The 26,952-nt window shown below is 40.0% G+C and overlaps 4 protein-coding genes and 1 non-coding gene across 6 annotated transcripts; 2 read left to right on the plus strand and 3 right to left on the minus strand.

The window, feature by feature from the left end:
• The first annotated feature begins 5,796 nt into the window (after positions 1-5,796).
• Positions 5,797-8,599, plus strand: LOC122041515 (probable beta-D-xylosidase 7). Its single transcript, XM_042601223.1, has 6 exons — positions 5,797-6,255; positions 6,360-6,656; positions 6,733-6,902; positions 6,990-7,087; positions 7,156-7,923; positions 8,013-8,599. Exons 1-6 carry the CDS (start codon positions 5,812-5,814, stop codon positions 8,597-8,599), a joined length of 2,364 nt encoding a protein of 787 aa, XP_042457157.1. The 5' UTR covers positions 5,797-5,811.
• A 5-nt stretch (positions 8,600-8,604) lies between these two features.
• On the minus strand, positions 8,605-11,241 carry LOC122041516 (metallophosphoesterase 1-like). The gene is made up of 4 exons (XM_042601224.1): positions 10,804-11,241; positions 10,041-10,633; positions 9,334-9,420; positions 8,605-8,988 (listed from the first exon to the last, which is right to left on the minus strand). Exons 1-4 carry the CDS (start codon positions 11,029-11,031, stop codon positions 8,727-8,729), a joined length of 1,170 nt encoding a protein of 389 aa, XP_042457158.1. The 5' UTR covers positions 11,032-11,241; the 3' UTR covers positions 8,605-8,726.
• Positions 11,242-12,943: 1,702 nt separating this feature from the next.
• On the minus strand, positions 12,944-17,541 carry LOC122041517 (2,3-bisphosphoglycerate-dependent phosphoglycerate mutase 1-like). 2 transcript variants are annotated; one of them, XM_042601226.1, is made up of 9 exons: positions 17,297-17,541; positions 16,392-16,639; positions 15,972-16,195; positions 15,711-15,829; positions 15,474-15,630; positions 14,832-14,933; positions 14,632-14,751; positions 13,362-13,429; positions 12,944-13,252 (listed from the first exon to the last, which is right to left on the minus strand). In XM_042601226.1, the coding sequence occupies exons 2-8, from the start codon at positions 16,636-16,638 to the stop codon at positions 13,376-13,378; spliced, it is 1,023 nt and encodes a 340-aa protein (XP_042457160.1). In that variant the 5' UTR covers position 16,639; positions 17,297-17,541; the 3' UTR covers positions 12,944-13,252; positions 13,362-13,375. The 2 variants fall into 2 exon arrangements, with proteins under 2 accessions (XP_042457160.1, XP_042457159.1); XM_042601225.1 differs by having other exon boundaries at positions 17,239-17,531.
• A 2,251-nt stretch (positions 17,542-19,792) lies between these two features.
• On the minus strand, positions 19,793-19,879 carry TRNAY-GUA. Its single transcript is given in 2 exon segments — positions 19,793-19,828; positions 19,843-19,879. It is a non-coding gene; the product is annotated as a tRNA-Tyr (tRNA).
• A 2,404-nt stretch (positions 19,880-22,283) lies between these two features.
• LOC122039790 (protein CHROMOSOME TRANSMISSION FIDELITY 7-like) lies at positions 22,284-24,937 on the plus strand. Its single transcript, XM_042599234.1, has 4 exons — positions 22,284-22,629; positions 22,708-22,802; positions 22,984-23,061; positions 24,735-24,937. The coding sequence occupies exons 1-3, from the start codon at positions 22,459-22,461 to the stop codon at positions 23,030-23,032; spliced, it is 315 nt and encodes a 104-aa protein (XP_042455168.1). The 5' UTR covers positions 22,284-22,458; the 3' UTR covers positions 23,033-23,061; positions 24,735-24,937.
• Positions 24,938-26,952: the final 2,015 nt, after the last annotated feature.

Here is a 26,952-nt window from a genome sequence, read left to right on the forward strand (position 1 = left end):
CCCCCGGGTGTTGATCCAACGAAGAGCAACCTCGCTCTGATACCACTTGTTAGGATCGATGGTCGTGGCTAGAGAGGGGGGGTGTGAATAGCCGACCCCAAATCGTTCGTTTCTTTCTACAAATTAGGTTAGCGCAGCGGAAATAAAACGAATAGAAACGAAAGCGGAGAATAACAAACCTCAAACTCGTCGATGTAACGAGGTTCGGAGATGAAAATCCTACTCCTCGGCGTGTCCGTAAGGTGGACGAAGCCTATCAATCCGTCGGTGGATGAGTCCCCGGAAAACCGGCTAATATAAACTCCTTATGGGTGGAGAAACCTCGCCACAAGAACTTTGCAACAGCAATAAGGAGTACAAAAAAGAGCAAGAACAAAATACATAATAAATGTACAAATACTCGCTTGCCTTCTCGTCGACTGAAGTCCCGGATGAAGCACCAACTTCACGGACGAATGCCAACAAGAAACTCAGTCAAAGAAGCTCCCCCGAAGCTTCGGAGCTCAGCAAAGCTCAAGCACAGCTTTCAGAAGAACAGCAGCTCGAGGAGGAAGAAGAAGTTCTGTACAGGCCCTCGAACTCCTTTTACCTGCGAAGAAGACACAGAAGAAACTAGCCGTTGTTACGCAACGGCTAGGATGTGGACCGATCAGGCTTCATCCTGATCGGTCCACAAGGGTCCTGATCGGTCACAAGACCGATCAGGCCCTTCCCTGATCGGTCCCATGACCGATCAGGTCCTTTCCCTCCCGAAGTGATCTCCTTCTACTGATCGATCACTGATCGGTCTGCTAACCGATCAAATAAGCAACAGAATACTTCTGTTTGGTTACTGATCGGTCACCAGACCGATCAGATAACCCAGCGTATCACTAGATCGGTCACCAGATCGATCCAGGTTTAGAGCTCCCAGCCCTAAACCCTACTTGGTCCTGAGAACGAGCTACCGAGCCCTCTCCGACTTCGTCCGGTCCAGAGAATGAGCTACCGAGCCCTCTCCGACCACAGTCCGGAGAACGAGCTACCGAGCCCTCTCCGACTTCGTTCGGTCCAGAGAACGAGCTACCGAGCCCTCTCCGACCACAGTCCGGAGAACGAGCTACCAAGCCCTCTCCGACTTCGTCCGGTCCAGAGAACGAGCTACCGAGCCCTCTCTGACCACAGTCCGGAGAACGAGCTACCGAGCCCTCTCTGACCACAGTCCGGAGAACGAGCTACCGAGCCCTCTCCGACTTTCCGTGCCAAGTCTCCATCTTGGTATTCTCCGTGCCAAGTCTCCATACTTGGACTTTTCCGGTGCCAAGCTTCCTACTTGGACTTTTCACCAGATGTCTGGTCAACCTTGACCCATTTGGATTTCCCTTGCCTGGCTTCACTCACCAGGACTTCCAAACTGCCTAGCTTCACTCACTAGGTCTTTTAACTTTCACCTAGCTTCACTCACTAGGATTTTCACCTGGCTTCACTCACCAGGATTTCCCGACTGCCTGGCTTCACTCACCAGGACTTTCCGAACTGCCTGCCTTCACTCACTAGGACTTTTCGAACTGCCTGGTTTCACTCACCAGGACTTTCCGAACTGCCTGGCTTCACTCACCAGGACTTTCCGAACTGCCTGGTTTCACTCACCAGGACTTTCTGAACTGCCTAACATCCCAGTTAGCACTTCATAGTCAAGTATCCGGTCAACCTTGACCTACTTGACTCTTCTTCATCCAACCTGATCAGACCCTGATCAGTATCTCTCCGCATGGACAACTGCACCTGTATTGTCCATGTCTACATGTCTTTCTGTATTGTCAAACATCGAAACCATGACCAAGGTTTACGCTTGGTCAACTAGGTCAACCTTGACCTACTGGAAATTGCACCAACACGATCTTCCAAGACGAGAACCACCAAGGCACCTTCTTCTTCCTTCCTTCAAGTTATGGCCAAGCATATCTTCTAAAGGATGAAGAACTTTTTTTACCAACCAAGCTCCAAGGGATGCAAGCTTCCTCTCCTTCTTCCTCAAGCTAGATCCGGCCACCTCCTCCAAGCTCCAAGAGATAAAGGATTTCGGCCACACAAGAGGAAGAGAGAAAAGGAGAAGGGTCGGCCACACCAAGGAAGAAAAGAGGGAGAAAATAGAATAGAGTCGTTCGCCATAATGCCTCCTCTACCCCCTCTTTTATAATCCTTGGTCTTGACAAATAAAGAAATTTTAATAAAAACTTCCTTAATTCTTTTGCCATTGAAAAAGAAAATTTATTTAATTAAAAACAATTTTCTTCTCATTAATTATAATGGTCGGCCATATTAAAGCTACAAACAATGAGAGTTTTAATTAATTAAAACTTCCTAATTTGTCTCCAGAAATTTATAAAAAATTTCTCCAATAATTTTCATCCCTTCATGATTGGTTAATAAAAAGGAAATTTTATAAATTAAAATCTTTCTTTTAAACATGTGGATAAAAAGAAAGTTATCTCTAAAAATTAAAATATCTTTTAATCTACAAATAAGGAAAGATATCAAATCTTTTCTTAATCTCTTGTAGAAACTTATAAAAGAGAATATTTAATTTTTAAACTCTCTTTTAAATCATGAAAATGGTTAAAAAGGAAAGTTTTCTTTAAATTTAAAATCCACCTTTTAATCAACAAATAAGGAAAGATTTCAAATTTTAAACTCTCTTTTAAACATGTAGATGATTTACAAATAAGGAAAATTTTTACCAAAAAATTAAAACCATCCTTTTAATCTACAAATAAGGAAAGAGATTAATCTCTTCTCTTAATCTTTTGTAGAAAGCTATAAAAGAAAATTTTTAATTTTTAAACTTTCTTTTAAAACCATGGTATCCACATAAGAAATAATTTTAATAAAAATCCTTTTTAATATTTTAGTAGCCGGCCACCTAAGCTTGGGACCCAAGCTTTGGCCGGCCACCAACTTGGCTCATCCACTTGATCTTGGCCGGCCCTAGCTTGGGTTCCAAGCTAGCTTGGCCGGCCCCATTGGATGGGTAAGAAGGTGGGTATGTGGTGGGTATAAATCTCTATATACAAGAGGCTACGATAGGGACCGAGAGGAGGAATTGGTTTTGGTCTCCCGATAAAATTAAGCTTCTCGTGTTCACCCCGAACACACAACTTAATTTAATCAATAATAATTCATTCCACTAAAGAACTATTATTGAACTACCGCACCAATCCCAAATTACATTTTGAGCTCCTTCTTATTATGAGTGTGTTAGTCTCCCTGTGTTTAAGATGTCGAATGTCCACTAATTAAATGAGTAACTGACAACTCACTTAATTAATATCTTAGTCCAAGAGTAGTACCACTCAACCTTATCATTATGTCGAACTAAGTCCACCTGCAGGGTTTAACATGACAATCCTTATGAGCTCCTCTTGGGGATATTATCAACCTAGATCACTAGGATACAGTTTCCTTCTATAATCAACAACACACACTATAAGTGATATCATTTCTCAACTTATCGGGCTTATTGATTTATCGAACTAAATCTCACCCATTGATAAATTAAAGAAATAAATATCAAATATATGTGCTTGTTATTATATTAGGATTAAGAGCACACATTTCCATAATAACTGAGGTCTTTGTCCATTTATAAAGTCAGTATAAAAGAGACGACCTCTAATGGTCCTACTCAATACACTCTAAGTGTACTAGTGTAATTATATAGTTAAGACAAACTAATACCTAATTACACTACGATCTTCCAATGGTTTGTTCCTTTCCATCTTGATCGTGAGCTACTGTTTATAATTTATAAGGTACTGATAACATGATCCTCTGTGTGTGACACCACACACCATGTTATCTACAATATAAATTAATTAAACAACTACATTTATCATAAATGTAGATATTTGACCAATGTGATTCTTATTTCTAGATAAATGTTTACACCAAAAGCTTAGACTTTTAGTATACATCCTAACACAGGGGATATATCACATGTATTTAGCGTTTAAGATTTTAGGATTTAAGGGTTGGGTTATAATGGGTTTAAGCTAATAAGATTTTTCCTCTAGAGTTCAGACTTCCCTCTTTGGTTATAGTGTTCAAGATAAAAAATTTTATATGCTCATGGAATATCTTTAAGGAAACGTTGATTAAAAAAAATGGAATCCAGACGCCTAGATCACTATGACGTGCATGGGCTCATGACATTTCGTCCGCAACAAAACAAAACTATATGTATCTAGCACAACCTTAGTCCTAAGTATCTTTTATCTATTGATTGGCATTTAATTTGTTTATGTTCATTGTAATTATTTATGGTAATATATTAGATTAACAATATATTTGAAAATAATAAAATAAATTTTCCATTATTATTCCGTTATAGTCTAGTTGGTTAGGATACTCGGCTCTCGCCTAAGAGACCCGAATTAACTAGCAACAAGCCAATTAATTTTTGGGTCTAATTGGGCCTTAGCCTATTTGGCCCAAGAAGAAGCTAGCAAAAATGGTCTGTTTTTTTTTTTAAACTCATTTTTGTAACACTAGAAATTGCTGCACTGATCTTGTAAATTACGTAAACTAATAAGCTGATAAGTGTCAAAAGGGACTAATGAACCATGGTTCATATTGTTCTTAGCCTAGCCCAAACAGGCCTGGTCCACCCACAATTCATGGTCTCAAGCTTGACAAACATAAAACTTATCATATTCTTTTAATTAATATCAATATCAATAGCTTATAATACTTAATATCGACCATGACTTGGATTGATTCATTCATCCTTCTAATCAACTATTTTATTTCCATTTTTTTATATATATACGGTGCTCGCATGTTCTACTAAAAGTTTAAACGAGGGAAGAAGGGTAACTTAGAAGCTCATCATCCTTCTCCAAGAATCTTCACGCGTGCACTTAAACTTTACACTTGCGGCCACTACAAATTAATTAACTTTGCCTCCCTCTCTTTCCATCCTTGAAAAATTAACCTTTGCTTAGCTTCGCTTCAAGCTAATCTTATTCCCATCCCTCTTTACCTTTTCTCTTCTTAGTTTACTTCGTTTTTCCTTTTGCCACCAAAGTCACAAGAACACCACCTTTTTATTTAATTAAAATTTTCTTTCTTTTTTTTCCTAATTAGGTTGACATTTTGGCGTCTTGAATGGGATGGCTTCCACTGAACTGGTCATTTTGTGGTGATGATAGTGATGGAGTATGGTCATGGATTATTGCTAAGGGAAGGACCAGTTCATGTACTTTTGGCAAACTATTTGGATTAATTAATTGGCAAACCACTAATTTAAAGAAAGAAAATTAACAAAGCATTATCCAAATTAAGTGAAACAAAGGTTTGTAGAAGATTTGAATTACCCAACACAAAATTGTAAAACAATTCTTTTTTAAGTAAAGAAAAATTAATTAATAATAATAACAATGAAGAGGTCTTTGTCATGACATCTTTTGTCCTCTTATTCAAAAGCATAAAGCATAGTTTTCTACCTTTCGTCCCAATTAATTTCTCCCCTTCCAAATTCCACCCACCTCCCTCTATTTTGTGCTCGATCCAATTCGTTTCCTTCTTATTTATTTATTGATTTCAAAAGTTTAGCATTACAAAAAGGCCGACCTTTCTAACTCTATAGGATTTTTCCCAAATAAATGATAAAATTGAGTGCTGATTGATGAAAAATTGGAAGAGTATTTTAATATTTAGAGATTATTTTATAAATAAAACTAACTTTTAAGAGCAAAATGCAAACTTTCCTCTATTTATATCCCTCCCTCCCTCCCTCCAATGGAAGCATCAATCTCATTGAGCTCCCACACCATGAGAACTCACGCGACTTCATTTCATCATGCTTTCATTATTTTCTTCCTCCATCCTCGGCTCCGATATCTCTCTCTACTACTACTCGTGCAAGCGCTCGCAATCTCAGTAGCACAGACTCCTCCTTTCTCATGCGATCCTTCTAACCCATCAACCCGAACCTTGACATTTTGCGATGAGGCATTGCCCATCGACAAGAGAGTGGACGACTTGATCATGAGGATGAGCTTGGAGGAGAAGGTTCCTCAGCTGGGGGATGTGGCGGCCGCCATCCCAAGGCTCGGCGTGCCGAGCTACAAGTGGTGGTCGGAGGCATTACACGGAGTGTCGAGTTGGGGGCGTGGCATCCACTTCAATGCCACCGTTAGGGCAGCCACCAACTTCCCTCAAGTCATCCTCACTGCTGCCTCCTTCAACCCTCAGCTCTGGTATAAAATTGGCCAGGTCAGATTGCTTAATTAATTATGTGCCATTTAGTTAGTTTAATTTCAATTTGATCTGTTTAGTCTCTGACCATCTCTTTCTTTAATTACGATGCTCAAATTAAGGCTATTGGGAATGAAGCTCGTGCAATTTACAACGTTGGGCAAGCCGAGGGGCTCACGTTTTGGTCGCCCAACGTGAACATATTCCGGGATCCAAGATGGGGCCGAGGGCAAGAGACCCCCGGCGAGGACCCCACGACGGCGAGCAAGTACGCCGTCGCCTTCGTGAGAGGCCTCCAAGGCGACGCCTTCAGAGGCGACAAGTCTCCCCGGCTCAAGGCCTCCGCTTGCTGCAAACACTACACGGCCTACGACATGGACAACTGGAAGGGGAATGAGAGATACACATTTGATGCCAGGGTAATTAAGTTCAAATTAAACTGTGGCCATTATCTAATTAATTAATTAATTAATTAATTAAAACTGTGGCATGCAGGTAACAGCTCAAGACATGGAAGATACTTACCAGCCTCCTTTCAGAAGCTGCGTGAAGGAAGGTGGTGCGAGCTGTGTCATGTGCTCATACAATAAAGTTAACGGAGTGCCGACTTGTGCCGATTACAATCTTCTCACCAAAACTGCAAGAGGTTCATGGGGTTTCGACGGGTACGAATGAACTAATTAAGCAGGCAGATAAATATGATCGATCTTCGAACAATTAATTAATTAATGCCGGCCCGGATGATCTGACAGGTACATTGCCTCAGACTGTGACTCAGTCGCTCTCATTTATGGTGCCCATGGCTATGCCAAGTCGCCTGAAGAAGCAGTCGCAGATGTTCTCAAAGCCGGTAAATAAATTAAACAAAACACCATGTTGATTTGTGTTAGATAGAGATGCTGATCGAGCATTGTTCAGGAATGGACATGAACTGCGGCGACTACGTACAGAAATATGCTGCGTCTGCAGTCCAAAAGCAACTGCTTTCTGAGGCGGACATTGACAGGGCCCTGCGCAACCTCTTCTCTTTGAGGATGAGGCTCGGCCTCTTCAATGGCGATCCGCAGTCTCAACCTTCGGGGAGCATCTCGGCCAGCCAAGTCTGCTCGAAAGAGCACCGGGACTTGGCTCTAGAAGCGGCTCGAGACAGCATCGTCCTCCTCAAGAACAGAGCCAATCTCCTGCCTCTTTCTAAGTCCAAAGTCAGATCGCTCGGCGTGATCGGTCCCAACGCCAATATCGGATATAAACTGCTGGGTAACTATGGCGGGCCTCCTTGCGAAGGCATCACTCCGCTCGGAGCACTACAGAGCTACGTGAGTGATACCAGGTATGTGGCAGGGTGCGCCACCACTGCATGCAGCACTTCCAGCTCCAAAAACGAAGCTGTGCAGTTAGCAAGGTCAGTCGATTACGTGGTCATGATCATGGGGCTGGATCAGGATCTGGAGAGGGAGGGCCTCGACAGGGTAGACCTCCTGCTCCCCGGCATGCAGCAAGCCCTCATAAGAAGCGTCGCGAGAGCCGCAAGGAGACCCATCGTCCTGGTGTTGCTGTGCGGCGGCCCTGTCGACATCACGTTTGCAAAGGTTGATAAGAGGATTGGAGGCATCTTGTGGGCTGGTTATCCTGGGGAAGCAGGTGGATTAGCAATCTCACACATCATTTTTGGCGATCATAATCCAGGTAACCAAACTAAATTACAATTCTTACTCATTAAGTTCTAAAATTTTTACTTGGCTAACTGATCAATTCTCTTAATTGGTCGACGACAGGGGGAAGACTACCTGTTACTTGGTATCCGCAGGACTTCACCAGAGTGCCGATGACAGACATGAGAATGAGAGCAGATCCGGCCTCTGGATACCCCGGCCGCACCTACCGGTTCTACACTGGAAAACCTGTTTACAGATTTGGCTTTGGCCTCAGCTACTCCAACTACTCTTACCACTTCCATGCCAAATCTAGGACTTCAATCTACCTGAACAACTCAATCTCTCTTCGCACCTCAACGACATCAGGCATTCCTATACATGACATCAAAAGTTTAGGCTCCAGCACATGCAGAAGCCTGGAGTTCTCAGCTACAGTCAGCGTTACAAACCACGGTCCCATGGCAGGTAAGCATCCAGTTCTGCTCTACTCTCGCTGGCCGAGCGTCGAGCATGGAAGGCCGGCGAGGCAATTAATAGGTTTCAAGAGCTTGCACTTGGAGGGAGGGGAGCAAAGGAATGTGGTGTTCCCTTTGAGACCCTGCAAGCACCTCAGCAGAGCCAAGAGTGATGGAACAAAGGTACTGGACAAAGGATCTCACTTCCTGATTGTAGGAGAACAGGAGCATGAAGTTAGCATCAGTTATTAACTATCTGAACAGCAAAGCTCATGCAAGAGCATAACTAGCCACTACATGTATCAGTGTTCTACCATCACATTTAACTATAAAGCTGCATAATATATAGACTCTAACACTGAGTGTGTGTTGTCTAAAACTATTTTACAAGATTTAAGCATCTAGCAATAAGAACAACTGACATAGAAAGCATAAAGACACATAAATACAACAGTATTACATGCCGTTCGGAAACAAAAGAGCAATGACTCACGCTCACTTCTTTGTTGTGTCCAAAATTAACAAATACAAGCCCGGGCTTTTGACCACTAGTCCATGTCATTGCAGGTACAGTTACCTCTCGTGTACCATCACTGTGTGTGTGATCACAGAATTTATGGGAATGAGCACTGAATACGATCCTGGAAAAGGAAACCAAGCATTTAAGAACTACTTTTAGCTCTCATAAACATTGCAGAGAAAATAACATTCTGAGTTTATTCTCATTTCATAAAGCATATTCTGAATAATCGTTTTGAAGTAACACTTTATTTCTTGCTACAATGGATGAATGAATCTTTGTTACAACATGAGAATATTTTTAAACATATAACATGAGGAAATGAGAACCCAAGAAGAATGATAAAATTAGCATAGAATAATTATTTTTCACAAATAATCAAGAATCATAAAGAAATTTGTGCATCCTCCTCTATAATGGCAGAAACAAGAAGTCCAAAGCATGCAATCATTTCCATTTAACCAACCTGGGCTTGAGTGCCTGAAGGACGTACTCAGTTTCATTGACGGGGAAAGTCTTCTGCAGGGCATATGGCCCCATATCCTTGAATTTACTGTCAAAAAAAAAAGTTGTAAAATGTTTAGTATTGATGCCTAGTTTTAAGCGCACACATAATCTGCTGGCATATCAAAAATCTAATAACAGCAACTTCATGCAATTTATTTAATTTGTAATGATCACTGTTCTCCATAAATTCCTTAGACAAAGCATGGCTAGAAAGAAAAGACTCCACGCGGTTACATGATGAGACAATAGCTATGCATGTAGGAATACTGAGTTTAGTTTTGAGCACGAATCTCATTATATGTAATGGAACAAAAACATACTAAGATAATTGCTAGAGTTGCATGGACAAAATATTTGAATAATATTTCAAGTTTCAATGAATTGAACTCCACATTGATGCCTTATAGCTCCTTATACTTAATGGATCTCCAAAATCTGCATCAACGATCACATAAAACTTGTATTACCATGAAATATTGTAAATTTTCATTACTACACGGAATTTCTTCCACCTAGTCTATGAACTGTAATTTTCACAGTTGTTACTCTATCCTAGCCTGGAAAAGCTTTATGAACAATTTGGTCAAACTGAAGAATGACAGAATTTCGATATTCCAATGTCAACAAACAACACAATTGTAAATCAGAAAAGTCAGACCTCAGTACCTGTCTTTTATCCTTCTTAAATCACCATCTGTGTGTTTGCAAATTCCTTGATTTACATCATTGACCTCCAAAATGCTTCTCTTTTTCCTGTGAAGTGGAAAGTGAAGTAACAGAACAGGACCAGAACCAGACTCCATCTTGTTATCTCTCCACTGAAAGTTATTGGACCGTTCTTGCCTAAAGCTGGGTTTTCCTAATATTTCTGTTTCTTTTGCTCGATTTCTTAAAACAATGCTCTCTCTCTCAATGACCTTCTCAACTCTAAAGCGCAAATCATTGGTGCCGCAGAGCAATGCAACAGAATTAAGGGAAACAAAACTGACATTACCCATTTCGAATGAGCTGCAACCAGATAATCCTAAGCTAGGTAAGCTGCTCACAATTTGACTGGCAAATTGTTCATCCAACTCACTGCACTCCCCAATATCTCTGTCCCCCAAAGCTATATGAAGAGGAAGCCCCATGAATGGACCCAGAAGCTTATAAAACTGCTGCATAACTGTTCGCCACTTGCTCTCTGTCAGTTCCCATCCTCTCGCAGATACGTCACCTAGCACAAGAAGCATGTCGGGTCTGAACTTCTCCAAGGATTTCTGAAGATGACATCAGTTGTGAATCAAAGAAAATTAAAGCTCTAAACTTTGTTTCCATTATAAAAATTCAGTTCAGAAATTTCCTATTGTTTATTTCTAACACTCAGCAAGTACGACAAACGACCTCAAATCATAAAAGAGACCCTGTCAGACAACGAAACGAGAAATACCCGAAAAAACTTGGATTTGAAGGGATCCCTAAAGAAGGTGTCTGTGTAGCCGGCGTCGGATCCCGGCAAGAGAAGGTCCGCCACCATTATAACCTTCAGATCATCCGAGTGTCTCTCGGACTCTCCTACTCGTCCGGACACAACGCAGGAAGGCTCCGAGATCATGTATTCCACCGCGACGAGGGCGATGGCCAAGAGAAGCGGCAGCAATGGCTTCAGAAACGACATATCCGGCGCCCACAGATATTAAAGGACTATGGATTTAGCCTCCGCCATGGGTCACCGAGCTCCTCCGCTTCTCGTCCTCGTCGTCAACGGGAGGAGGAGGAGCAGATTTGCCCAAGCCGTCAAATTTCGTAACTAGTCGAATTACTCGTCTCTTCGGGAGTGAACGCACAAAAAAAATGATAATCCCTAGCCTTATTGACTATTTTGATCGGTCCGGTCCTATTAAATTGATCAATCAGAAGTTTAGATCCTTTGACTATTTTATCACGATACTAAGGGGACATTTGGTTTAGGGTAATAGAAATAGGGAATGAAAATGAAAATCATTGATTCCCATTATTAATGTTTGGATTATAGGAATAGGAATATAAATAAGGGAATGAATCCTTTAAATGGGGTAATAACTCATTCCCATATACCTCCCTTCAATGAGTCATTACCTTATTTTCATCAATCAAAATATTCCCTTATTATACCCTTGACTTAAAATTAAAATTTTTTCCATTAATATCAAATATCAAAATATATTTATTTATTTTTTCTTTCATATCACTTATCTCTCCTTATTCTCTCTCATTATATTTTCTCTCTTATCATAGTTTCTCTCTCATCATTTTATCACACACTTTCTCTTTCCTTAATCTCTCTTATTACACTCTCTTTCCTCTTTTTTCTCATTACACTTTCTCTCTCATCATACTTGCTCTCTCCTCAATCTCTTTCATCGCACTCTCTTCCTTCTTTTTTTCCTAATCACACTTTCTCTATCATCACACTTTCTCTCTCCTCAATCTCTCCCATCACACTCTCTTTTTTCTCATCACACTTTCTCTCTCATCATACTTTCTCTCTCCTCAATCTCTCTTATCACACTTCCTCCTTTTTTCCTCAACAAACTTTCTCTCTCATCATACTTTCTCTCTCCTCAATCTCTCCCATCATATTCACTGTTCTCTTTTTCTCTCACCATACTTTCTCTCTCCTCAATCTCTCATGACTCTCTCTCTCCTCATTTTTTCTCACTATATTTTCTCTCTTTTCATCCTCTCCTATCATACTTTCTCTCACATCATATTTTCTCTCATCATGCTCTCTCCAATCACACTCTCTTTTTTCATTTTCTCTCATCACACTTTCTCTCTCTTCATTATTTCTTATCACACTTTCTCTCTTATAAAACTTTCTCTCTCATCATTCTCTTTCATCATATTTTTCTCTCACATTCATCTTTCTCTCACATCTAATTTATTTCTCTTATTTTCCTTTAAGGGTAAAAAAGGAAACTTTGATTTATTCCGATAGAAGATATACAACTAACCAAACATTACTTTTAAGAGTGATATTCATGCTCATACTCATTCTCATTCCCATTCTCATTCCACAATACAATGATTTCCATTCCGATTCCTATTCCTAGGAAAGAACCAAACGCCCGCTAAATTATAATCCCGGAAACAAACGAGAACCCGTACATAGGAGCAGACCTGCAAATCAGATTGAACCCGGTCCATGCGTGAAGTGGTCCAACAGGGGATTTTGAAAACTAGACCGTGGGCGATTTAAGCGGCTGGAAGCCTGGATGTATTCAGAATATTCATTAATTAATTGTGTTTGTTTTTCGGTGTAAGAAAATTTTCTTCTCAATAAAATACCTATAATTTTAATATTATCAAATTAAAACTAATATCATTTTTACACCCAACCACTAATATTATTACTAGATACCTCATCTCATAATTGGATATAATTATGAACACTTACATGTTTTATTTATAAAGTTGAGCATGAAAGGTTTATATATCTTTATTATCCAAAGATAAAATATTATTTTTAAAAAAAAGTATATCGATAATACTAATAAAAATGAGCTGTAGCATTAGTTTTCTGACTAATCAAATAGTACGGTAGTGAATTAATCAAATAGCGAATCCTTGTGTTTGTAGATTTACCATCATACAATCTAAAAAAATTCCTTGGAAGTTGAGCTATATGATACCACCATATATCTTCATCAATCATCAAAAGAAAAACAAAGAAACGAAATGGCAAGTTGCAGGATCTTCCATGTTCCACAGAACTAGCTCTTTAATGTACACTAAAAGGGAAGAAACTGACTTATTCTACTAGACTTCAGGAACTAATCAAGACACTGGAAAATGCAATTGTGGTGAAGCTTTCTTAACTTCAGGGAGAACTCATCGAGGTGTTGAGTAGCAGCAGCCTGCAAAGAACATATAGGAACGCAAAGTTAGTTTGGACGCGAATGAATAGTAAGAATTACAATGAAGATCAAATAGAAGCTTATTAGCTATCATTGCAGGGCTTATTACCTGTCATCATCGTCTTATTCAAACATTTCGTCGAGCTTGTCTAGCTTCTGCCTGTAAAGAGCCAGCCTCTGCATTCAGAGGTAAGAGATTTGTGTCACCCAACTAAAGGATTAGAGATCAGAAATGCCAGCGTAATTTTTAAGCAATGTACTTGGACTCACGTATGGGGTCCAAGAGTGTGACAGGGGCATTCGTGTTCAATGGGAGTATTGAAATCCGACACAAATATAGTGTGGGTAAATTAAGAGTACAAGTATCTGAGCCTTTAGCAATGAATTTGCAGGTACTTGGATGAACGAGTGCAGTAGTGCTTAGTCTATATAGGATGGGATGTTTAAGAAACCAATAGTGGCAAAGAAATTGTCGAACGACTAGTATCCGTAGTTCAACTGTTGATTAAGCTTAACCAACTACAAGAACTTGGATCGCACTAAACTGGTTTCTTAAACTAGAGGGTAAATAGAGTTAATATTAAATCGTAACATACAATCAGAAAAACTTTTCTGTTGATAGCTCGTGACAATCTAAAGTATGGTTGGTTCAAATCTACTTTTATACTATGTAGGGCACTCATCTACTTTTGCTGAGAGAAAACATATGTACACTGAATGAAGTTGAATTGTTTATCTTGGAATGGGGAAGATGCCTTCTTCATGAATTCTATTTGTATCTACTGACTATAACTTATTTGATAAAATGTAATCAATCAATCCTCAATCTTCTTATGCTATAATTTATACATGCCAAAAACAAATAAGACATGAATTTTTGAAAATGTTCGTGCCTAACAACCACAAAGGTGAGAAAAGAGCATGATTAGAATTTCACTTGTGGTCTGAATCAACTTCACATCATACTGACAATATGGTAACAGTGATTGTGAAAACTATGAATGCCCTCCTAGAAGCATTTTCAATGCCATGACAAGAAAAAATATCCTTTTTTTCTTAACAGGGGGAAAGAAACAGGAGTGCTTCATAGAGCAAAGAATTAGATTCTTAAAGAACATCTATCTCATCAATATTTCTGAGTGGGGAGCTGTTGATGGTAGTTCCACTTTGTTTCTACCTTGATTTTCATTTACATATATAATTAAACTAGTATATCGTAATGCATCAACATCCCGAACTAAACCCTATTACGTTCATTTTTCATAAAGCATGTGCCTTCTATGTAGGATATACAGAGAGATTATAGCAACCTAAAAGACAAGTATAAAGTATTAATGTAACGAGAAGAATTAAAGGATCAATTGTAAAATAATTCATACTCTGGTATAAGCATAAACACCAGCTTCAGAAGGAGGAATTGGGCTGCCTCTCCGAACAAACATCCCATTCTTGAATATGTAAAGCATAGGAATGCCAGTTGACAATTCAAGGTCGATGACCTGAAGACAAAAAAATAATTTTAATTAGATACTAAAATCAGTTGATGCACAAAGCTTCAAATGATAACCCATCTCCTCACCTCTTGAGAAGTCAATTTGTCCAGGTACATAATGATGGACCTGAGCGAGTTTCCATGTGCAGCAATCATCACATTCTTCCCAGCCAAGAGTTGAGGTACAATCTAAATGAATTTTCAAAGGTCAATGCATGAGGATTTGATAATTTAGTCGAATGAGCAGGTGTGCAGCTGATGTAGCTCAACCTCAAGGTATCACAACTATTTGCTGATAATGATGTGATATTTTGTGAACATAAAATCAATAAACCGTGTAACTGAAAATACACAACTTCTAAGCTAGGCAATCAATGGCACGTTAAGGCCATCATGGACAATAACACAAGACATGGAGACAAAAGTTTGACCAGCACAACTTAAGGAGTGTTGTTTGTTATGCATTTGGTAGAAAATAATTTTAAATGGATCTGCAGGGAAAACTTAGTTTACCTAGAAATTTAAACAAGTGCTATTCAAGTAACAATGTATCTGATATGAACCATTCTTCACATAGTTAACAAGAAAGAATGTTAATGAGGAAATCAAATAAAAGCTTCAAATTATTTGGGGAAAAATCACTTTTTCCAATTACCTAAATCAATTTTTTAAAACTGCAAGGAGAGAAAAAATTATGCCAAACAGCATATTCATTTAAATTGTCCTTACTTGTTCTCTAAAATAAGCCACAGCTCTTTCAGCACACATCTCCAAGCTCTCACCATTTGGGGGAGGAACATCATAGCTACGACGCCACTCATGAACCTTCTCTTTTCCAAATAACTCAGCTGTTTCTTGTTTGTTGAGACCTTGTAACTCACCATACCTAACGAATAATGGAAAAGGATTAAGTTCTAATGCAGAAAATAAACATATCTAAGAAAATGGTTCAGAATTGCTCATTACATTCTTTCATTTAGTTGCCAAGCTGTTATCACAGGGATGGACTGCTTTTTGGTCTCTTCGCTGTATATCTGACTCCATTTCTGGGCCTGTTCATTCTCGTTGTGAATGATGATTGGCACCTAAATGAAAGTCAAAACAAGTGGAAAAGTTAAACAAATCATTGACTAGTCTTGTTGATTGTCAGTGTATTAAGAAGATGCTTTTGATAAGAAAGAAGTTGATTTTGAAAGTAACTAGTTAAAAGGACAGGGAATCAAAAACCTTTTTGCGGCGATGTTCTGATATCGCCAGCATAGCAGTCATTTGGGCACGTATAAGTGAAGAAGTATAGATCATGTCAATTGGTATATTGCTTATTCTTTTACCGGCTTGAATTGCCTCCTCCACACCCTTTTTAGTCAATGGTACATCAACACAGCCAGTAAAGAGGTTTTTCTCATTCCACAAAGACTCTCCATGTCTTATCAGGATTAGTGAAGCTTCCGCTGTGAAGCAATCAAAAGAAAATTTTCCATTAGATGAGGGTACCCTTTCATAACTAGAAATGAATCAGCAAACGAGAATAAGATAGATATATATATATATATATATTCAATCACTTGACTTATCATCTTTGTTAGGAGATATACATTTAGCAGAAAGATAAAATTTAAAACAGGGTAACAGGACTTAAAATATTACTTGATTTTTTCTCAGAATCGCCAGAATTGTTGTTTGATGGTACTTCAATCGGATCAGCAATGGAGGAATGTGAGCTTGATGCATGGACGGCATGCAATTTCAAGCTTGCAGGAAAGTTTTTCCTTTTTGCACGGAGCTGCATGTCAAGGCTAAAGCCCTTAGAAACCATTTGCAGTGGAAAGACATGCTTGGATCCCTGAGCTTGGATGGAACTGGTTGCATGAAGACATGTTGCTGCTGAAGCCATTCTGAAATTGATTACATTAGAAAAAAAGAGAGAAAAATCTTGTCAGTTAAGACAAAAATTGGAGGGGACAAAATTTCTTACCTATATAACAATAATTATGCTATAATAAACCATTTTGCCCTTTTTAATTCCTAGCTTGACACAGATGATTACATAACATAAGAAAAGCATGAGAATGAACTGTGAAACTAGAGCATAATGAATTGCAGCGGAATTTCTAAGAGTCAAAGTACCATAAAGGATAACAAAAAAAGTCCAAACACTTTGATCAAGAACTGTAGCACATTCAATACATTGTACAGATCATGCTTAAAAAAGAACAATCTCATTGATTCATAAGGGAACCTAATTACTTCATACTGGAACCTAATTGCAAATGCATACAAGATTATTCAGAAATAACAAGGATGGCTAGATTCTTGGCAGATTGTAATCATTATTAATTGCGTATGTGATTTTTTCCAAAGGAATCCTAGAAATAATAGGAGGACAAAAATCATAAAAAAAAACCTTTCACAGTAAAGAAAAAAATTGTTCCCAAATCTTCGCATTCGAGAACACATTATAGGAAACGAGGAGACGGAAGAGTCCCGGCGTCACCTTATTCGGGTACACAGCAAGATCGGACCGGACACCCAGAGGACGCAGGATCGCGCACCTTTTTTCAGTGCGCTCGTGCAGCCCCCTCCAGCAGGGACGACTTCGATGATATCGAGGCCGAGAGCGACGGATTTGCTCAGGGTTGATTGTTGAAGTGGGGGAAAAACAAGGACGAAGAAGGCTGAGGGAGCAAAGTTCCTCCTCGGAGAAGGCGATCGCAGGTGGGAGAGCGATTAGGAAGCTAACAAGAAGAAGAAGGTGTTTGGCGCTGCAAGTTATAGCAGCGTCGCCAAAAATGACGAATTCTTCAAAAATAAAAATAAAATCGTGTCAATATACGTCTCACCGTCATATTTTGCCTTATTTTTGGTAATATCGCCAGAATTACTCTTTTTCTTGATTTTGAAATTTAAGGAAAAGTGCAGGGGTGAGGTGAAATTTTCCCAAAAAATAAAGGAGATAAAATTAGGGATAAACAGTCAACCTACTACTTATAGAGATTCAAATCAAATCAAAAAAATCTCGTCAACTGATATTATATTATCTGATTAATAGTGTTATAATTTTTTATCCTAATAATTAAATCAATCATATCCACGATTATTCGTATTGTTGCTACATATTTTAAGATGTTAATATTATATTATCTGATTAATAAGATGGAATAACTTTTTACCAATCAATCTCCAGCCTAGACAAAATAAATAAAAAGCGCTTCATGAGAATTAATGAACATTAAAGTTATCTTTCTTTATAACGCCTTAAAATTATAAAACCATTAAAGTACCCTTCCAAAATTCTTTAAATTATCGATTCGGGGGCTAAATGCATCATTGCTATGATTATTAAAATTATCGATGTCAAAGCAACTGGAAAAGTCGGTCCTAATCGTCAAAGCAAACGCCGTGGCTTTCATGCTATTTTGAACAGAGACATGCCGTTGACTTTGACTTCATATCAATTAGTTACTAAAACATAACCTTATGAGTTCCCGTTCAATCAAGCTATTCATCGATTCAATTTATTAAACAAATAAAAAAATATAAATCAAAGTGATGTAATTTTATTTTAATTTTTTAAAAAAAAAGCAAATATAATTGAATTAAAATTATGACGGTTTAATGGATGAAGAATCAGGATTCAGCAAATTTGGTTTGGCTTGCTCTCTCTGGTTGCTTTTGAAAACATTATTTGGCTTATGACTTGAAAAGTGATTGGTGGCTTTTTAAAAAAAAAAAATAGGAAAACATGATCAACGTGTGGTTTTGACTAGAATACATGTTTATAGATAAAAAATCAAAGTTATTTACAAGACATTTCAACAACATTAGTTGAGAACTTGTGTGCGAGAATTTGATAGTGGAAGCTTTCCTTGTTTCCCAGAAGCTATATCCTTTGTAAGTTATTTTATTTTATTTTATTTATACTGATTTATTATGAGGGTATCGGTTCAGTTCTATAAAAATTTTCATCAACCACCAAGATAATACTGAAAATTGTACAAAAAGACGGGTCCCGCCACAAAAAGGCAAGATAATACTGAAAAGTATTCATAGTAGGTGGTCCATCAACATGCAACCCATCTGAACTCGAATTCGAATCCGAACCCGGATTTGAATCTACTAATCCTTGATCAATCGACTAAATCAATTGTAAGATTGGTACGAGTTGATATAGAGGGTGAATATCGATCTTTCACGTTCGTACTCAATTCATCATTTGCTCGTTCTTTCTACAGAGTTAGTCATTGTTGTGGAAATACAATACAGAACTAAAAGAACAAAGATAAGAGAGACACCAAATTTCTTTAGTTCATAATCTCAAGATTAATAGTAGTGAAAGCGTCCGTCCACTAATTTTTTCCCTTTCTAGATGTCTTCCAAAAGTGAGAAACAGGTTACAAATTGTGTTAAGTACAATCACAAATATAACATGAAGCACATGCATTTAATTAATAGAAAGTAAGTCTTTCGCCGAGTCTCGTATAGAAGCTTCTCCAATCGTAAAATTTTGCAACGGGATTTCAAACAGAGAGACAAGAAGTAGTAATAGTAGAATTGATAATATGAAACGTCATGCTCAGGGCTCATTCGATCTACCAATAAGTCATATTGGTATACTGATCCTTGATAAATGTATTCCCACAATCAAGTTTATCTGGCTTTAATTTGTGATCTTATTGTTAACAAGTTTATGTCAATCAATCGATATTTTGGAATCGAATTGAACGTCACATCATCTATTTGGATCAGGACCCCATCATCTATATCCTATTAGTGATCCTCTAATCAACTTAAAAATATACTTAGATCAACCATTCATTCATTAATTCGCGAGACCGATTATGCCAAGAAAAAAGGGCATCCTAATTGTCCCGAGTATATCCACTTCTACTCGTTGAGGCCTGAAGTATACGTGGATAACAATAAATCAATTTGTTGAGGTTAAAAATTATGACCTTAGATTAGATTCCTTGAACTGATTGCAGGAATGTTAAATATCAAATAAGCGAACAAAAAATGATTTTAAATGCAAATTTTTTGAAAGGAAAAATTCCGACCTGACGGATTCGAACCAGCGACCTAAGGATAATCTGCAAACAAACTACAGTCCTCCGCTCTACCAACTGAGCTAAGGTCGGTTTGGAAATATTGTCTGTTTTAATTATTTTAATTAAATAAATTCATAAATTTAAATCATCTAAGTTCGTAGCAAAAATATAATTACGCTGACACCTGTGTTCCTCGTAATTGTCTCTAAATTATGTATTGGGTTGTAATGATGGTAAATAAAGTCACTTATTGAAATATATAGAAATAATCATAAATTTATAAGAGAAAAATATATATCAGATGATCCGATAATAATTCAGGAGGACTCATCTCCAAGAGAATTCAACGCTTAGGTGGTCATCAAAGTCAAGAGGTGGTCAGCTAAGGGACTAGCCGAGCCGAAGTCCCTACAAGCCGGTCGACCGGAAGAGTTTGGTGATCGACCGAAAGAGCTCGGTGAAGGTGGGTCAAGCCTACAACCCGATTGACCGGAAGAGCTCGGTGAAGGTGGGCCAAGCCTACAACCCGATCGGGCGGAAGAATTCAAGAAGGGTTGGTTGAGCCTACAACGCACTGAGACCAAAGACACTCACGTCGCTCGACCCAGATACACTCATAGGAGGTTAGAGAATTGACTGGCCAGGTCGATCAAGGGAAGTGCAATCAGACTAACGGGCGACAAATCAGACGGGGGATACGTGCCAACATCCTTTTGGGAGTCGATGCCGCTGGCTGACGGCGCTGATAGACAGAAAATCGTACGGGAGAAGATTCCACCGCCTTGACAGGGATGCGTTTGCCCCATTATAGTAAGACATCAGGGATCCTTTCTCGATGTTAGCTTTTGGGGAAAGTTTGGGAATGCGCGTCTGCCCGGGAAGTGTGCAGTCAGCCCCCCCGAAGCTCTATATAAGGAGGAAGGTGGTCATCCGCGGAGGTACGCGCATACGTCTTTTGGCACCATCATTCACTTCTTTATTTCCTCTATTTTCTCCTCCTGCTGTTGTGTGACTTGAGCGTCGGAGAGCCGTCGCCGGAAACCCCTTCCCGGATTGGCACTAACGACTTGTGATTGCAGGAGCGGAGCACCTTCACCGCAGACGAAGACCCACATCAGCATTATTTCCCGGTGACCATCTACTCAGCTTCAGGGCAGGATCAAATTGGCGCCTCATGCCTCCCCTTTAAGTCTAGTCGAAGGAAGCTGTAAGTCCAACTGACTGGACAAAATGTTGCGAAGATGTGATTTCCTGCGGGTGTTTCGGTCAACTATGTCGGTCGGCCCACCTCCACCGAACTCTTTCGTTTTTCTTTCTTTTTTTTTCGAAGGGGTGCTTCTGGCGAGCCGGTCGGCCGGCATGCAGGATTGTCTAACCATGAGCTTTCTATCCTTGCTCGGTTGGCTCCTGGAGCCGTTGCCAAGGCGCTCTTCGCAAAATCTCTTGGAACCCGCACCAACCTTAGGCATTGATGTGAAGCACGCTTCCTTAATTACTCTGACAACCGTCTTATCGATGCACGCCACGCGTCGTCACCTACCGGCGCACGTTTGAAGTGACAGGCTGGGATGTGACCTTTGGGTTATTTGAATTTAACGGCCAGATCTGCCTCTAGGTGTTCGCGCTGTCGATCGGACGGCTAGGCGAGATCTCTTCATGTTTATAAGCTCATCGCCGCCGCCTTCCTTCTTCCGTGCTTTCGTTTCCGGCGACTTCATCCGTGTTTTTTAACGATTTCCCCCGTGTTCTCCGGCGAATCCTTCGTGCTCTGCGGCACATCCTTCGTGTTCTCCAACAAATCCCTCTACTTCCCTTGTTGTTCCCGTCTCGGGGTGAGTCTATTGCCTTCTTCTGTAGCTCCTTACTGTTCTATCTTCTCCGATTTTTCGGCGAGCCCCTTCTCTTGCCCCTGCCCCCCTTTTCTTTTTGCACTTCTTCCCGACTCCTCTTGTTTCCTTTCTTCTGTCATGGCCGGTGCATCGTAGCCATCGTCTTCTGCCTCGGGCCCTTGGTACGATACTATGGAGTCCAGGTTCGACGAGGATGATGCCAGAACCCTAGCCAATACCTTTGAACTCCCTCCCGGCTACGAGATCCATGTCACGTTAGCCACCGATCGGCCTTCCGCTCCGCCGACCAGCTGCATCTGCTTCTTCCACGACCAATCACTACAAGAAAATTGAATTTTTACAACACTTAAAAGACAACGTTTTTTTTTTTAAAGTGTTGTCGTTTTTTTTTTAACAACGCTTTTAGTGAAAAGCGTTGTCTATTTCTATATATTTTTACTAATAGACAACACTTTTTTTAAAGCCGTTGTCTTTTAGTGATTTTTGTGGGTCAATGACAACACTTTTTGAAAAACGTTGTCTATTATCATTTTTTTAGTGTTGTCTATTGTTAAGTTCTCATCTAAATTAAATCTAGAATGATACACACCGTTGGATCAAGTAAGGAGTTGAAAACCCCCCTAGTTTCACTCGCTCGCACCAACCTATCTTACGAAAACCTCCCGAACCCCTCTCAAGACTTCTCATCTCTCGCCTTCTCCATCCAACTCCTCCTCTCACGCCGTCCAACTTCTCTCCGGCAAACTCCTCTCCGGCGAACCCCTCTCTGTGAACCTCCCCTCCGAAGTCCTCTCCGTCAACAAGAAGAGGAGCTCCAGGATGCTCAACAAGAAGAGGAGCTACGCGCAGTACCATCTCGAATTAGGGCAGTCGGACTTCCTCCTCCGCTCCTACTCCGTCTGCGGGATGATGTACGCCCCCGGGGACGAGTCGGACGAGAAGCTCCACGGGGATTTCCATAAGAAGTACTACGAAGGAATTCGGTTCAAGGTCAATCCGATTGCTTCGATCTGTTCTCTGTTTCCATTTCGTCCTTGTTCTCTAAATTGTTTAATTTCAATGCACAAGGCTGGCGCGACGAGAGAGTTGTCTCGACGCCCAGCGGAGGCAATTGCCGCATCCTGTTGGTTCTCGACGGTGACTCCCCATCGCACAAGTGCAAGGTTGCTGGATTTACAACTTGATCGATCAGTCTTGTTCTTTTTGCCCTAGCGGTCGCAAACTGTTTGTTGAAATGACTGAGTAATTAGAAATGCATGTTCTTAAATTTGATTATGGAAAAGTTTTGACTTTTCAATTCCATAGCTTTGATGGAAGACAGTAACCATGCTTCTGGGATCACAGGTTAAGGAGGTGCTTACGATCGTGGAGAAGGAACTTGGATTCCAAATAGTTCTCTGAGACGTTGCTTTGTTTAATAAGGTACTGAAAGACGCACTTCTTCATAGAACCATACTCAACTTTCTTTCCTATTTTGATATTCCTTGAGCTTAATTGCTAACGCTTAGATTGTAAGCATTAGATCACAAGCAAGATAGCATTCCGTTTCATTCTTTGCTTAAAATATAACTTAAGCATCAATATGTGCTTTCTGCATTGCAATATACATTGTTTCTGTATATGGTTTGTTTTCAACTCTCAGTGCAATTTTCAAGCAGAAGTTACTTTTCCTAGATTAGATTTCCTCAAAATAGTGATGCAATTCTTAGAATATGCCCATTAAAATGAGTTTCTCATTCTAAAAATACAGAATTGAATGTCTACTTTAGAATTCGAAGCACATATCCATATTTCATCTATTCAAAATATCGTGTGAACCATTCATGGAATCACCAAAAAGTGCAAACACCATTTTATGTTTTTTTTTCTTTTTGCACCCGATTCATTTCTGTGCATTTTCAAGCTGCATATAATATTGGAGGGCAAGTCATTACTGCCAACTACATTGAGTACTCCATTTTGGGTTGTCGGACATCTCGGATGGGTCGTGTATGATCTTAATTTGTATGATTAGAAATTCAATATTCTTTATCATCAACTTCGTCGTGCCAATAACTTCTAACTGTCGTTATTGATCTAATCTGAAATTGTATGTTTGGTCTGATCACTCATTAGCTACATCACTGTCTTCTCTCTTCATCAGTGGCTTGAAACTATACTCTCAAATGCTACGAGGAAGAAATCTGGGGAAGACAAGCAGCTTATCTGGTCCAAAATGGGTCTCCCTAGTTGCCATCCCCTTGTTTTCTTTGCAATCTGCACCGGAGCTTCCTCGGACCCCATCCTAATCATCTTTTTCACTTCGCTCACTTGCTCATGTCATTCAAGATATAAATTCACACACTCATTCAATCTTGCTGCAGCTAAGAGTCTACAGTGCCAAGAATGTGACAGAGGAGCTGGAGAAAGCTAAGAAGGAATTCCTTCGATCCCACGTTCTAGTCAAGAAATCTAACAAAGTTTTTCTGCCAAAAGTCCTCGATAGATACGCAAAAGAGATATGCACCAACTGTGACAATTCTACAAGCTTTAATAGATATGCAAGCTTTAAGCCTATCAAGCATGTTAAACTAAAAATTCTACAAGCTTTTCTTAGGAAGTTGGCAATTTTCCACTATTGGTTAAACTCATATTCTAAAGAACATTTCATTTTAGCTTTCTTTCTGCAAATACTGTATGCATTTTAGAATGAAGAAATACTGTACTGTATGCATTTTAGAATGGAGAAATTGCAAGCTTTCTCGGCATATTAAAAACTGCATTTTAGAATGCAGTTTGAAGAAATATTGCATTTCTGCAAGCTTTCTTTCTGCAAGCTTTCTTTCTGCAGTTTGAAGAAACGTTGCATTTCTGTAACAACAATGCTTTTTGCAAGAAAGCGTTTGCAGAGAAGAAAGCATTTCATTTTTGTAAGCTTTCTTTCTGTAGTTTGAAGAAACATTGCATTTCTGTAAGCTTTCTTTCTTTCTTTCTTTCTTTCTTTTTGCAAGCATTTCATTTCTGAGTAATGAGTTTTGGTTCATTTATAGAAAATAGCTAGTAGAAGTAATTTTTTGGTTCAAACTATTGACTGTAATTTTTTGTTTATATTTCAGGCCAACTGTTCAATCTGTTCAAAGCTCACAAAGATCCTAGACAAAATCCAATTGCTTATTCCTGTAATAGATTGAGAAAGACAAGCTACTTCTTCAGTATTGTGCTAGTAATTACTGTATTGTTTTGTCACATTCTCAAGCCGATAATAATTTTTGAGTGTAGCTAGTAGAAGTAAATAGATTGTTGGCTTCGAGGTCGGCTAGTTATTTTGTGCTCTTTTGTTTTAAATGTGAATATCACTATCTACTTTGAAACAAAATTAGTGTTAATTTTGATATTTACTAGCTTCTCATGTAAATACTAATATTACTTCAATGTCAGAATTCTATTATTTTGGTATGAGTTTGAAATCATTAGCTGAGCTGATTATATGTAAAATTCGAATCTGGACATAGTAAAAGAAAAATAATAGTTTCGTAAATATAAAAATAATGATTTTTAAATTATTTTTTTTATTTTTTTCTTTAAAATGACAACGCTTTTAAAGCGTTGTAAAAAGTGTTGTCTTTGCAAAAAACAACAACGCTTTTAAAGCGTTGTCTTCGCTACAAACGACAACGCTTTAAAAGCGTTGTCGTTGAGCAGACTTTTAACAACAGTGCTTTTAACAACGCTTTTTCAGGCACATAGATAACACTTTAAAAGCGTTGTCTATTAGCTTTTTTCTTGTAGTGAATTTGCTGCCGGTCTACGGCTTCCTCTTCATCCCTTCATCCTTGATGTTTGTAAATGCTTCGGTCTATCCCTTTCTCAGCTAGTCCCGAATTTCTTTCGCCTTTTGTGCGGGGTAATTATCTTATTCCGCTTACATCGCATTCCCTTGACCCCTTCGATTTTCCACTTTTTTTATTACCCCAAGCTGTCCAATCAGCGGGGCACCTTCCTCTTGCAAGCTCGACCGGGCTTGGTCTGTTTTGACAGGACATCTTCCTCCAATAAGCATTGGAGAGAATACTTCTTTTTTGTCCACTTCCCTGACCGACCCTCCTTCCCAACCACTTGACAACTTTCGCTGGGGCCTCAACCTTCGCTGCCTCGCTACAAGAACACTCCTGCCTACTTACTTGCTGCCTCCATGCTAGCTGGCCAGAAGTTCAACATTCACAAGTTGCTGGAGGAAAGAGTCTTGACACTTTTTGGCCTTAGTCCGATCAACCCAGACAAGCCGATCAACCTAGGTACACCATTAATTTACCTCTTTTCTCTTTATCTAACTAATTTCTTTCTTTATTTTGCGGTGACATCATGATGCGAGCGCGCTTGGTCGGAGAATCGAAGCTTACTACTGCCGATGTTGACAAGGTAGTGGTTGAAGTCTTGGCCGAACGAGGGTTTCAGCCAGAAGATCTCCCCGAACCGATACTGCCCGAACAGGGGCCTACTTAGGAGGCCGATGGGGAGTCGAACCTGATGCAGGTTGGAGCAGCAGCGGCGGGAGCGCCGATCGCAGAGCTTCCGGCGGATCAGCTAGCTCCAGAAGAGGGCTCGCAATCGAAAGCGCCACTTGAGAATACGCGCAAGAGGCGTCGAGCAAGGAAAGCTGCTTGCTCCACGTCTTCAGTAGCGAGGGTCGCCGATCAGACTGGCGCTTCAGGCCAGATATTGTCGGAGGCCGCCAATATCTCTTATGACTGGACACCTTCCGACCCTCTCCTTGCCTCTCCCGCCGCTAGTCTGCCGCTACTATTGGCTCAGGGTCGTATCCTAAGGTCAAGCATCAACTCCGTACCCTCTTCTTCCTGCGCGGGCCGATCAGCCTCTTCCCATTCAGCCACGACCCGCCGGAGACACGTCACAACCACCCTCCATCTTCCTACCGAAGATCTTTTAGCGCCGGGTGGCTCGGCCGATCAGACTGGACACTGAATCATCATTCGAGGCCATTTGGCCGAGATATGGGAAGATGCGCGCGCCCGGGCGGCGGCCGCGCCTCCAGGTGTATTAGTGAACAACTACACTAGGCAGATCACCGGAGTGAGTTTTTCTTTTAGCTTTCGTACCGATTAATTTGGCCTTGTTTCTGATCCCCTTCCAATTATGACTTTCGCAATTTTGGGTGGACGACCTGGCTATGAGCCAGAGGCTCGCCTTTATGGAGGATGAACTAAAACGGCTGAAGGAAACCCCCGGCCAGTCGGGTACCACTCATGATCTAAACGACACTCAGGTGGCTCAGCTGCAAGCCGACTTGGCCAAGAGTGAAGAGCTGCTGTCCGC

Source organism: Zingiber officinale, chromosome 2A (genome assembly GCF_018446385.1).
Source record: "Zingiber officinale cultivar Zhangliang chromosome 2A, Zo_v1.1, whole genome shotgun sequence".
NCBI lineage: Eukaryota > Viridiplantae > Streptophyta > Magnoliopsida > Zingiberales > Zingiberaceae > Zingiber > Zingiber officinale.

What these genes read in the sequence shown, in the direction of transcription:
- LOC122041517 (XM_042601226.1), bottom strand. Translation starts at nt 16,638, where the DNA reads ATGGCTTCAGCAGCAACATGTCTTCATGCAACCAGTTCCATCCAAGCT. An exon ending in TGGCAACTAAATGAAAGAAT is followed by an intron (nt 15,631 to 15,710) that starts GTAATGAGCAAT and finishes ATTATTCGTTAG; the next exon opens with GTATGGTGAGTTACAAGGTC. An exon ending in TGGCTTATTTTAGAGAACAA is followed by an intron (nt 14,934 to 15,473) that starts GTAAGGACAATT and finishes AAATTCATTTAG; the next exon opens with ATTGTACCTCAACTCTTGGC.
- LOC122041516 (XM_042601224.1), bottom strand. Translation starts at nt 11,031, where the DNA reads ATGTCGTTTCTGAAGCCATTGCTGCCGCTTCTCTTGGCCATCGCCCTC. An exon ending in TCAAATCCAAGTTTTTTCGG is followed by an intron (nt 10,634 to 10,803) that starts GTATTTCTCGTT and finishes TGTCATCTTCAG; the next exon opens with AAATCCTTGGAGAAGTTCAG. An exon ending in CTTCAGGCACTCAAGCCCAG is followed by an intron (nt 8,989 to 9,333) that starts GTTGGTTAAATG and finishes TTCCTTTTCCAG; the next exon opens with GATCGTATTCAGTGCTCATT.
- LOC122039790 (XM_042599234.1), top strand. Translation starts at nt 22,459, where the DNA reads ATGCTCAACAAGAAGAGGAGCTACGCGCAGTACCATCTCGAATTAGGG. An exon ending in ACGAAGGAATTCGGTTCAAG is followed by an intron (nt 22,630 to 22,707) that starts GTCAATCCGATT and finishes TCAATGCACAAG; the next exon opens with GCTGGCGCGACGAGAGAGTT. An exon ending in CCCCATCGCACAAGTGCAAG is followed by an intron (nt 22,803 to 22,983) that starts GTTGCTGGATTT and finishes CTGGGATCACAG; the next exon opens with GTTAAGGAGGTGCTTACGAT.
- LOC122041515 (XM_042601223.1), top strand. Translation starts at nt 5,812, where the DNA reads ATGAGAACTCACGCGACTTCATTTCATCATGCTTTCATTATTTTCTTC. An exon ending in GATACACATTTGATGCCAGG is followed by an intron (nt 6,657 to 6,732) that starts GTAATTAAGTTC and finishes TGTGGCATGCAG; the next exon opens with GTAACAGCTCAAGACATGGA. An exon ending in CGCAGATGTTCTCAAAGCCG is followed by an intron (nt 7,088 to 7,155) that starts GTAAATAAATTA and finishes AGCATTGTTCAG; the next exon opens with GAATGGACATGAACTGCGGC.